The sequence below is a fragment of the Triticum dicoccoides genome, chromosome 2A, assembly GCF_002162155.2.
Source record: "Triticum dicoccoides isolate Atlit2015 ecotype Zavitan chromosome 2A, WEW_v2.0, whole genome shotgun sequence".
Classification (NCBI taxonomy): Eukaryota; Viridiplantae; Streptophyta; class Magnoliopsida; order Poales; family Poaceae; genus Triticum; species Triticum dicoccoides.
In genome coordinates, this window is record NC_041382.1 from 457,038,445 (window position 1) to 457,051,217 (window position 12,773).

The 12,773-nt window shown below is 44.2% G+C and overlaps 1 protein-coding gene and 1 pseudogene across 8 annotated transcripts; both read left to right on the forward strand.

Moving 5' to 3' along the window:
• Positions 1-1,717: 1,717 nt before the first annotated feature.
• On the forward strand, positions 1,718-6,507 carry LOC119354887. Of its 8 annotated transcripts, XM_037621643.1 has the most exons (10): positions 1,721-2,031; positions 2,123-2,199; positions 2,302-2,437; positions 2,598-3,435; positions 3,538-3,677; positions 4,521-4,613; positions 5,281-5,368; positions 5,452-5,507; positions 6,038-6,071; positions 6,174-6,362. In XM_037621643.1, the coding sequence occupies exons 1-10, from the start codon at positions 1,828-1,830 to the stop codon at positions 6,218-6,220; spliced, it is 1,713 nt and encodes a 570-aa protein (XP_037477540.1). In that variant the 5' UTR covers positions 1,721-1,827; the 3' UTR covers positions 6,221-6,362. The 8 variants fall into 8 exon arrangements, with proteins under 8 accessions (XP_037477541.1, XP_037477543.1, XP_037477536.1 ...); XM_037621639.1 differs by lacking the exon at positions 5,452-5,507 and having other exon boundaries at positions 1,720-2,031; positions 6,174-6,507; XM_037621641.1 differs by having other exon boundaries at positions 1,720-2,031; positions 6,038-6,315.
• A 5,107-nt stretch (positions 6,508-11,614) lies between these two features.
• On the forward strand, positions 11,615-12,183 carry LOC119357888 (annotated as a pseudogene).
• The last annotated feature ends 590 nt before the right edge of the window (positions 12,184-12,773 follow it).

Here is a 12,773-nt window from a genome sequence, read left to right on the forward strand (position 1 = left end):
TTGTCAAACGCTTCCACTTTCGGTCTACGAGGGTACGCGGACACACTCTTCCCCTCTCATTGCTATGCATCTCCTAGATAGATCTTGCGTGAGCGTAGATTTATTTTGAAATTGGATGCTATGTTCCCAACACATTGGGCAAGACCTGAAGACCGGTGCCGAACAAAAGGCATCAACCTTTTGGACTCGTGTCCATCATGAGTTCCATGAACGCAAGAAGTTTCCGTCGTACCAAATGCAAAGCACGCGCGGGTGGGTGTTCATTATGAAGCGATGGAAGGTGATCCAACAAGAGTGCAACAAGTTTTGTGCCACTCTTGAGAGGATCAAGGCACGCCCCGTGAGCGGCATCGGCATGCAAGACATGGTATGCTTGCAAGCGCCCCTCTTTTGTGTCATTCCGTTTATGCTTGCATGTCCATTTCCATATCCATTTGCCAATATGCTTGCAATTCATTTCTAGGTATTCCAAGCTTTGGAGGCATTCAAGGTCCAAGACGATGGCAAGTCCTTCAACCTCTCCATTGTTGGAGGGTCATCATAGACGAGGAGAAGTTCAAGACGCAATATGCCGCCCTCATGTCGCGTGGGGGAAAGAAAACTGTGGAGGAGGTTAGGGAGGGTGAGAAGCCACGACCACGGGGGAAGACCAACTCCAAGAAAGGGGACAAGCGTGATGCAGCGTCGGACGCCTTGATCGCAACCATGGAGGGCATGATGACCAAGAAGGACTCAACGGAGGAGAAGCGCCGACAAGACAAGGAAGACCAAATGAATGCTTTCATGGAGATCCAAAGGAGGAGGCTTGAGATGGGCGGAGAAGCCAACGAGGATGCTTGAGATGGAGGCCGAGAAGCAAGCTAAGATGCTCGAGATTGAGGCCGACAATGCCAAGACCAAAGCGAAAGAAGTGGCGCTCGCTAGCATGATGGCGGGGATGGAGATCATGAAGGTGGATCTCAACACCGTGTCGCCAAGGAAGAGGCCATGGCTCGAGAAGATGCAGGCCGACATGCTCAAGTTCGATGACGAGTGATCTATGGCGGCGAGCGTCATCCTTTTTTGTATGCTAGCAAGTCTGCTGGCATGACCACGACCTCGATGACGTGGTCGAACTCCCGCCCCTTTTTGTGTGCTGGCATGTGTGCCTGTCGCTGTCAAGTGCGCCAACATGAACAGTGTGGTGTTTTTCTGAAGCTGACATTGTATGCCGGTGCTGGCATGGTGCTGGCGTGAACTTCGAGTGACGACATGACCGCTTGCATGATCTATGGCTGCTGGTCTTTTTTTAAAATTTGCGTGCGGACATGAAATGGGTCGCAGTCGTTAGGCGCATTGCCGACTCGCGGACGCCGCGCGGACGGCCAACCCAAACGGTCAAAAGCGGACAAAAACACCATCCATTTGGGTCGGTGCGTTGAAGTTGCTATAACATATATTGTACAAAATATTCGACACAATTCTAGCATAAGCCAGTGGGCATGCAACTGAAGTTACGCTCGACTGGATGGACTTGCAAGTGTAATTGTATACACCGTGAAAAGACAATTGAAGAAAAGAAAAAAAAGGTAAATTAGTCCAACCGAAGAAAAGAAAAAGATGAAGAACATTCGTAAAAAAAAAGAAAAGAAAAAATATCCACACTCTTTTTCAGGGGAAAATATCCACACTCCATATGCTTCATTGAGCCTGCCTGCGCATCTTCTCGGTGTCAATTGATGAAGGCCCAGTCCCGTCTCTCTAGTATGAGTACTCTCTATCTCGTCTCGCCGTTTCCCCCCAACACCGCCCTTCGTTCCTTCGTGTAACTCTCACTCCGCTCCGGACATGGCAAAAAAGACCCCCAGCCCTCCGCCGAGGGCAAGATCTCGCCGGGGCGCGGCGCCGCCGTCGCCAACCCCAGCCGCTGCTCTGAGCCCTCCCTTCTCCCCTGCCCCGTTGCGCACCCGCCTTGGCGCTGCTGCTGCTGCTGCGGCGGCGGCGGCCGCCGCCGCCGCCGCCGCCTCCTCATCCCCCGTCGAGCACCCATGCGTACTCCCTCCCTCCCCCTTTCCTTTCCACATCTTCTTCCTTTTTTCTTCCTAGACGGGTGGTAGTTTGATTCGATTTGGTGCTTGGTTAGGTCACGCTGTGGGAATGGTGGCCGGTGATGGTGGAAGGGGAGGAGCGGAAGCTCGCGGTTTCCGGCTTCACTGAAAGGTATGCGTTCTTTCTTTCTACGACTTTGCGATCCAAATTTGGTGGACTGATTCTACGATTCCAGCCAGTAGAACCCACTCTGACTGACCTTGCTTCTGACAGGAATGACGCATTCACTTCTGCACCCATAGCACATCGTTATGAGCCTCTCACGCTCCAGGATGAAGGTGGGGTTGTGGTGCTCCTTCATGGTTCAATTAACTTATTGCGAATGCGTGAAAATGGATTTTCTGTGCAGGTATGCACGTTCTCTCCTGCGTTTCTTCTTTTATCTATTCTGTTCATAAACGATGATGGAAAGTCAGCCCAGATTCAAGCAAAAAGCTTATTCATGTGCAGAAAGACCATTTAGTCATGATTCTAATCTACTGCTCTGGTAAAAAAAACCATGCGTGCAGATATGCGAACAATTCATGATTGGATTTCCGTCCTGGTGGGAGACTTGGGATTCACACATGGGGTCTTACCCAAACTGTTTTATTGATCCACGAGAGGGTTCAGCTCAGTTTTACCTGGAGAAATTCCAGCTAGGCAATTTTATTCAAAAGTTTGGACCCTTGTTCATCGAGGACCTTCTTAATAATACTAAAAATTTCCCAATCGACCATCTCGATGCATTCACAGAGAGTTCAAGATTCCAGGAATACAACTGTGGAAATGATGCTTCAACCAAGGAAAATTCTGCTGCTTCAGATGATGCCAGACCCGCAACTGTAGCTAATGTGGAAATAGGCTTGACTGCGAGCAGCATTTCACAGGAAAGAGATCATGTGGACATTGAGTGTAATGTATCTCTTGCTTCTGCAGAAACATATACTGGTGATGAAACTTGCAAAGAGGCAGGAAATCAGAATGACACTATGCATCCAGATGCAAGGGAAGACGATGCTGGTAGCCATCTTTTCAACTCCGATTGGACTTGCACTATGTTCCCTGATCATATGCCCAATGACTCGGAAGGTGGAAATGCCACCAGTGCTGAAAATACCACCATGTCCCCTGATAATATGCCCAATGACTCGGAAGGTGGAAATGTCACCAGTGCTAAAAATGCCACCATGTCTCCTGATCATATGTCCCCTGATAATATGCCCAATGACTCGGAAGGTGGAAATGCCCCCAGTGCTGAAAACTCAGTAGAACTGCTGGCTAAATATCATTTAGCCATAGTACCGCCTGAAAGTGCTAATTGCTGCTCAGAGATTCCTGGTGCTTCTCAAAGTGTTGAACCCTCAAGTATGTGCAGGAGCAAATTGTTAAGACACTGGTTAAGTTTTCTCCTGCGGATATTTCATTTTATCTTGATGTTTCTAAGAGAGTGACTATTATTTAATTTAGGTTATGAAAGTACTCCAGTGGCCTCATTGAAGAACCAACACTGCTTGGAAACAACTGAGCACATCACATTGACTCAGAAGGCAGTATCAAATGAAGATACACCATCTTCAATTCACTCAGATGTGCAATCTCAGGAAAAAGTGAGTTATAAATCCCACAGCTAAAAGTTTAGATCGAGTAATCAGTCTTTGAACTTCGTTTTGTGTTACTATAGTATTTCTAACAGTTTATTTGCTAAAATAGTTAATATGCAACTACCACCTCTGTTAGTTTTCCTTTTATTGTTATTGTCTCCTCCAATTAGGACATTCCCGATTTAGCTTTATCACGTACTGCTGGGTGCTCTGAATGGAGATTCTTGTACTCAAGAGAAGCATAGCTGTGTTACAAAAATCACGGGGGCATATAATTGTCACAAGAGTGAAATTGTAACGACTCAATTCTACATGCCTGCATCTTAAACTGAAGCCATTTAGATACACCGTCAATGTTATATAGCATCTTTAGTAAATCTAACCCAATTAATATAGTTGCAGTCCACAGAAAACTTATGATAGCATGTTTCCAATCTGTGCCCTTTGTGACATTTCATGATTAATTATTTGCAATGACACTATTTCTGTAGCATTACCTGATTACTGGGATGAAACAGATTCGAGCATCTTTAGGTTCAATGTTGTGGCTTCAGATTTTGTTTACTGTATGTCCAAATATGTTATGTAGCTAGTACATATTTTTTTCTTAGTAATTCGTAATTAATTATCCTTACTAAGGAATTTCATAGATTGATCTGTACCTTACATATAAGATGTGTAAAACCAAATATGATCCAATAAATTCCTTAACATCCAGGGTAAGGTGCATCATACAGTATTTAGTTTTTTTTTATGATGCCAAGTTCATATTTAGCACATTTAAGCTAGTGATCTTAGTTGTGTTCTTCATTTTACATAGTGAACTTGATAGCCTTTTACGTGGAAAAGCAGACTGTAGGTTCAGCAGAGAAGCGAAGATCTGCAAAGCAAGTGTTGGAGCGTCCTACTAGATCGCCAATGACCAGAACTTCAGCTCCATATGTAAGTATGCAAATTTTCTCCATACCTTTTTCTGTTGTTAAACAATTTAGAACATTGTAATAAAATTTTATAACACTTGTTAAATGCTGATGGTTAAAGATATCTATAATGTGTTAGCTTCCATAGCTTCTGCAATTGCCATGTGATCCAGCTGTTACTGAATGATGGTTCATTATCTTGGACATTCTTTAACATCCGTATAATGCACAAACTATTGATGTAAAGTTGCCAATTTTATAGCAGATTTTAGTATAAAAAATAGGAATAAGCCGATATCACACCACTTCGCTATGAGGCTATTGGACAAAGTAGTAATGATTTTATTTTTATCTTCGAAAACACGCAGGAGTAAACTTGTAATGATTTTAGCATAGTTTTTGTTCAGACGGACCAATATTCTACCAATTGTAGTTACCCCAGTCATCTTTTGTGCTCACTTTATATGAAATAGCAGAAAAGTATGCCATGCCGCTTACTGTGATCAAGATTGACTGATGCCACCTTCTTCCTTAATTCTTAAGATTTACTCATATATATAGCCTGTCTTGGCGTCCCATATGTTTAATCCACTCTCTGTTACTTGACTCAACTGGCAAAAACTGTGCTAGCCAAGATTTTGACCCATTTGTATCTGTACTTATTGCAATGTTCCTTTGAAACACTTTAGGGGCATAAATCTCGGCTTACTCGTTCTAGGGCCCAGTCATTATCTATTTCCACACCTGAGTGTCTCAAAATGAGAAGAACCAAATCAGGTACAATGTCTTCGGTTGGATTCTGCTACTTGAATAATTTACCAATTGTCCTTGGATAAAGGGAATTCTTCTTTTTTTTTCAGGTCGAGTGGTAGTACCCCTATTGGATCCAGGAAGCAGTAGGATTGTCTATGATAACGTTAGTAAAGAAATATATTTCAATGCTATATCTTATAGGATTGTGTGTTTGTGCCCATGATTAGCTAATTTGTTAGTGCTTAAATTATCCTAGTTTGGTCTTGTTCATTGCACCGAAGTCCAAAACTGAACAGTGAATGATGCAAGAAGAGTTTCCTGCAAAGGCTTCCATATAACGAAAGTGTCAGTCTATAAGCTCTCCGGTGGAACTGTCCACGATATATAATCATATTGCTAGGACTCGGAAGAGACTGATCAAACGTATTAGGGTAATGCATGCATAATCTGAACATTCACCATCCCTTCATAGTGTTCCGCACTGCAAATTATTGGTGGCACAAATCTGAAATGGCGAGTTGATCTGGATAAAGCAATGCATAACTTATCATGTAGAAGGGCAGTGAAGCTGCTTATCGTATGATGTAATTTTCAATCTTTAGTAGGATATGGATGCATAACTTGTCCTTTTTTCCCCTTAGATCTATCTGCTAATGGCATGAGGGGACTAATTGAATTCCGTTTGTTGTGCAGAATGGGTTGATTTCAGGCGTCGCTCCTGTGGATGGTTTGTTGAGAAGCTCCCCTGCCAAATTTGCATGCCACTCAGTACTACGTATATAGTTTTCCCTCGGTAAGCATAATAATCACGTGTGTCCTTGGGTGATAGGGAAGAAGTCAGCGAGACCTGCAAGGAAGACAAGGGGGCGTCTCTGAGTGACCTCTTGGACTGTCCAGAAGCTAACAACCTGGAATTTCGACATGGAAGTCCCAAGGCTCCAGCACCAGCACCAAGCGGTCGGCGACAGTATAAGATCCACTTGTTTGTACGGTGGACCATCTCTGCTGGATATTTGCTGATTAGGACCTTGTAACAGCAGATGTGGGCAGCTTTTATTTCCATTTTGTGTGTCCCATGCCCTAACTAACTAAATCTTACTGGAGTGCCACAAACATGGCATATCTTGCTCTTAACTAGTAAATCTTACTGGAGTGCTGCAAAATCTTAGGCCCCGATTGGATTAGCGTTTCAGCTCGTTTCTGGCTGGTTTAGGATACGGACCTCCTCCTGTCGTTTTCATTCCAGGCAGGAACCAAGAGGTGACCGGTAATTTACACCTGTAAAATAAATGGGGCGTAAGAGTGGGTCCGTTCTGCTTATTATGTCGAGTGGGAGCATCAGTTTGTTCCTAGGTTGACCACGGAAGCGCCGGAAAGCTCGTTAATAAATGGGAGACGCTAGGGATCAGACTACGGATCCCTTGCGTTGTATCAGACTAGTCACTGACCGTAGATGAGAAGCACGGTGATCATCGGATCCAGCAGTACAACACCACGCGTGATAGCGTAGTTTGTATGCAGCATGCGTGATTCCGCATTAATTGCGATCAATTTGTTTCCTAACAACGACTCCTATAAACTAGGGAACGTCAAATTGATTAGGCGCCATTCTTTCCATGCATGAGATTTGCTTCCATACATTTGTTTCCAATCCTTATTTCGGCCAGCGTATCAAATTGTTTCCATGGAAAATATACATTGGTTACATTGGGTTAAATTTTGTTTGGTAATGGATATTGCCTCCATCGGTTTAGGATTTGTTTGCTTCAGTTAGCCGAAAATTTTGCTTCCATCGGCTTAGGATTTGTTTGCTTCGGTCAGCCAACTGACCAATGCTTGGATCTAGTTAGATCGTTTTTGTGTCTCGTGTACGCAAACAAAAATAGTTTCGAGCAACTGGAAAATTATTTTGAGTGTAGCATATAAAAGATGTCTCGACAATATTAAAATTTGTTTCCATTAAAACCTGCTCTTAAAATAATACAATTTGCTTCCGAGGCAACGGGAGATTACTTCCAGCTGGTTGAATTTTTTGCTTCGATCGATTGTACAAAGTGTTTCCATGGCAACCGGCAATCACTTCGATCTAGTTAGAATTTGTGTATTTCAGTCGTCCGTAAAATATTGCTTCCATTGTTAGCAGTCATTGCTTCAATCTATTTAGAATTTGATATTTTTGACAGCTCAAATAAATTGCTTCCATCAAATAATTAGGACTTTGCTTCCATTGAGTCTGGTATTTGCATCAAAAGAAATGGCAAATTGCTTCCAAAGATATACACTTTGCTTCCAAATCATTATGACATACTATTTTTTTCATATATCAAAGAATTGCTTCCATACGAACATATATCTGTTTCCATCAAAAGGGAAAAATATATATTTTAAACTGCATGGGGATATGTTTACACAACGGTGAAACATTTGTCCCAGTTAAGCGGAGAGTTTGCTTTCATGGTGATCTTGGATCACGACATCATCCACGGCAGTGAGACGAACTGCAAGCGAAAACCTTTGTCTCTTGCACCGTGGACTATGGAAAGATGTGCTGCATCTTACTGCCATTTTTTGTGCTTCCTGCAATCCAAGACATGATCATGCGACGGTGTAACAAAATTTGATGAACAAATCCAAGTGCGAGGGTGAAGAACTTTATAATGCTTAAAATAAGGACGTCGATAACTGCCACACGTGTGACAGAAAGGAAGACGCATCACATGTCCCTAATGCAAATAGATTGTCACGTCATCGCATGCATGCATGCGAGAATCTTTTTGAATTTTCAGTTTTTAAAATGTTTTCTCTTAAACGAAAAATCTGATTGAAGATCCGTTTTCACCATTAAATCCCTCGCGACGAGATCTTCGAAACTAGATCTCATATCAATATATTTCGACGAATTTTTTTAGGGTTAAAAGTTGCCATGTCTATTGCACATAAATTACCATGGTGTTTACACTGAAGTTGCCATGATATGTTTCAGTTATTTTCTTTTACATTTAAAAGTAATTTTTGACATATTATAAATGAGGAATTAAGAAACTAGACTTGCCAAGCATCATAAACTAAAATTGCCATGATATATGCACTTAGAATTGTCATGGTTCATACAAAAAATATATTTTTATGATCAAAGTAGTGAAATTGCCATCATCAAAATACTAAAATTGCCATGATCTACAAACTAAAATTGCCACATGACAACTTTAGTTTAAACACTATGGCAACTACAGTGTAAACATCATGGCAGCTTCTGGGCAAAAAAAAAATTCGTCGAAACATATCAACATGGGGTCTAGTTTTGAAGATCTTGTTGTGACGGATTTAATGATGAAAACATATTTTTAATTCGCTTTTTTAATTAAGAGATAAAATATTTTAAGCTGAAAACTAAAAAGATTTTCGCTGATGTCATCTATTCATACGTGGCAAAATGAGTGGTGATAAAGGCGTGTGGGCGATGTGCAAACGTCCACACGTGTGGGCGTTAGTTTTTCCGTAAAATAATGAAAATCTCCCAATGAAAAAAGGAACAATACAAACTATGTTCCTCAATTGCATGATGAATGAAGGATACGTGCAATCCAGATTCAAGTAAATGCGTCAATCTGACCTCACATGTGCTTCACCGTCATCACCTACCTGTGCATATGATATGATGCTGACATACAACATCGCCTGGTAAGTCACCCCCTGCGTGTCGTGAGAGCCTATCCTCACTGGCCTCTTTCCCAAACCGTGACGGCCCTCCGGCAAGGCGGATCAAAAGCCAAAACTACAGGTGGAGCAGACCCGATCCTGGTGGAGTACACGGCGGCAAGGGAGTTTACATGAGCAGGTGGTGGGTCATTTCCCGCGCGGCCGCCGGACGAGATGACGCAGCGACGAGAGGTGGAATGAAGGTCGTAGATGGGTGTATCAGGAACTCGTGCTGGGGGAGAAAGCAGAGACGCGGCGCGGGACATGGCGAGCTAGGCGACGTCTACGGGAGACGGGACCGACAGGAGAGATGTCGAGAGTTGTTTCAGGCAATTAAATCAAGGAGATATTATGGGGGTGGGCCAAAAATTCAGGAGGTAGTATCGGCTTCTATCGTATGATTTGAGTGCATCTCTCAGCCGTGAGATAAGAGCATGGCCAACGGGTGGCTTCAGCCGGGTGCCCCGCATGCCAACTAGGCTCGGGTGTCAGTCCTAGCCTCGGACGGTAGCTTGCAGGGGAGCCGGGTGCTTCATGAGCAAAAGAAGAAAAAGAAAGGAGAGAGAGGGAAAGGTAGAGGAAAAAGAGAATGCAAATGACCACAATGGGAAAGGGAGAGAAAAGAAAGCAAGGAGATGACGACCCTGAGGCATCGGCTTATATTCTCTAGCTGGATGAAAAAAATAAAAATAATTTGAGTTGCCTAGGTGGATGGGCTGGGGCAGCACCAAGGTGCTGCCACCATTGCTCATGCCCTAAATAACCAATCGATGGTGTCAGACTGGTCTGACGAATGCTTCTGGCCAGACTTCTGTAGGGAAGTGTTTCCCTTAATAAATCCAGTATGGAAACGGTTATGGAACTTGCATACCCGAGCAAAGCCATTATCCTAGGAATGTGTATCTTAAATACTTCCTCTGTAATGATCTAAATGCTCTTATATTAATTTACGGAGGGAGTACTTCTGTATCTTAGGAATGTGTATCTTAAATACTTCTGTATGGTCAAAAATGCTCTTATATTATGAGATGGATGGTGTGCTTAATAGGCATATCAAAGTTCCTCTCCAATACCCTGTGTGCGGTCCAGAGGACATGAGACATCTAATATGTAGTACATGTCAAAGAACAAAAGAAGTGTGGATCTAATATGTAGTACGTACATGTCAGAGAGCAAAACACGTGTGGGCTTCTTTGGGGCTTGAGGATATAATCAAGAAGGCTTATGTTCTGATCAGTCGGGATCAGTAGTACTTGAGGAGATCCTTCGTAGTCCTCCAAGGAAATCACCAGTGTTTGGTCACATGGGTTTACAAGAAACTATTGCAGTTGGAGCTTGATATATTTGGCGGGAATGTCGGGAAGCAGCTAAAGGGGAGAATGTCAAGCCGGAGCACAACATTGCGTTTGTCATACTCCCTCCGATTCTTTTTTCTCTGCGCATAAGTAGCGTTCCAGATACCAAGAAGAGCCCAGCTGGTTGTTTTTTGGACTGTTTTACCCTTGTGCATGCATGGAAAGCGCTGGACATTTTCAGTTACTGCATGCATTGGATTGGCCGGTCCATGTGGCTCCTCTTATCTCTCCCAGACCCGCAGTACGGGCCCGCTGCATGGCGTGATTCATTGGCTGCCATTTCGTTGCAGCTGCCAAAGCAATGCTAATTACTCCGGTCAAAGGAGGGTATGCTCGGAAACTTGCCAACGCGCGCAGACTATTAAGGAAAAAATCAAAATAAGTTATGCGCAGACTAAAGCGGATCGGAGGGAGTACAATCCATAGCAGCAAACCATGCTCCTCACCCTACTGAAATTAGCAAAGATTGTGCTTGGCAGAAGCCACCTTTGGGATCTGCATCCATTGGTCAAAAAAATGCATTTTGAGCACATTTTAAAATGTTAAAAAAATCAAAAGAAAATATCATGCATACATGTTCGCAAATGTGTGTACGCGGCACAAAGTTTTGTGAAAAATGTCTTTTTGTTTTGTCACCGTAAAAAACCAAATTTCAGTGCTTCTAAGTAGTGTTTTGTGACATAATTTTTTGTCTTATTTCCACATGCCACAAAAAATGTTATTTCTCTGTAAAATTCTATGCACGCACATAGAACATGAAGACGTACCGTGTAACTTTTTTCAGATCTTTTTTAGTATTTAGAAATGTGTTTTTCAAAGTGGGTTTATATGTATCCGGATTCATCCATGCACTTCTCAATATCGACGCCTCTTTCTTTGAGGATGGTGCTGGTGCAGTGGATGTGGTGCTCATAAACTATTGCACAGAAGCTATGGCCGGTACTACGTACTGACTTAGAGTATATCCAACAGCGGCACCAAAAGATGCGCGCGCGGGGTAAATTGCCATTTTAGCGCGTGGGGGACGTTTTCGTGCGCTCCAGCGGAGGCGGGAAACTAGCGCACGCGGGAGAAAGCGGGCGGTCGCGCGCTAGATTTGGCACACCGCTTCTGGCGCGCCTATAAATTGCGGCGCTCGCCAGACGGCCTCCCACCGCTATCCACACTGCCACGCACGCTCTCCCCGCTTCCTTTGTCGCTTCCTCGCCCCGCCACCATGCCGCCGCGCCGCCGGGGATCTTCAAGCTACCGCGGCGTCCGCGAGCGCCCCTCCGGCGCCTTCTACGCTGAGATCCGGTCCAGCGACGTCCGCCTCGGCCTCGGCACGTTCGAGACCACGCAAGAGGCCGCCCGCGCGCACGACGTGGCGACGTGGCGCCTAAAGAGGCCTCGCGCGCAGATGAACTCTCATGACGTCTACACGCGCGAGAAGGCGCAGGTCTTCACCCCTTCACCTCGTCTTATAACAGATCAGGACCGTGAGGAACACCGTCGGCGGCAGCGCCACCTCCTCATCACCGAGGAGGACGAGCGAGCCATAGCGAAGTGGCACCGGAGCCACCCGGAGGACGTCGCCAACGAGAACGCCTTCTGGGCGGAGAGGACGGCAAGGCGCCGCGCGGAGCGAGCGGACAGGCGTCGGTGGAAGGCAATGGCCTTATCGCAGTGCGATCTCGTTAACGTAGGTGGGAAGTCGTTCTTTGACTCAGACATGATCGTTGGGATGACGTGTGGCTCGATATCTCAGACAACACCAGCGAGAATGATGATGACGACTCGGAGTAGGTTCTAGTTGCACCGTAGTTTTTATCTAGTTGTACCGTATTTTTTTTATCATGTTGGACTAGTTTTTTTATCTATCTATGCTATGATGAACTATGTACGCATTATGAAATATCTATGTATCTGTTTTTTAATCAATGCATATGTTTTTTGAATATTTAGTTTGGAGTGCATATGTTATTTGTGCGAGAGCACGCGCAGTTTTTTGAAGTGGCTGCTGGAGCGGCTCACGCGCGCTAAAATTTGTAGCGGCTGCTGGAGCAAGCGCACCGTGCCGCATTAAAACAAGTGATCCGCGCGCTGCAAATGAGTTTTTATCACGCCACGCGTTGGACGGCTGTTGAAGATGCTCTTAGTAGATCATGTGATCAATGCTCAATGCGCAGAAACAATGTCACTTTAAGAGGTCTTTATATGATCTCTTAGGCTTTTGAAATTTATTGTGGAATCTGACTGCCTAAAATTGGTTGAAGCATGCAATGTCAAGAGCGATGTTTTGGGTCCTAATTGTTGAATATATGGTTGTGCATGTATATTGTATATTTTGGCCCACTTTATAGTCCTTGTATAGTTGAGGTTGAGGCCTACTTTGT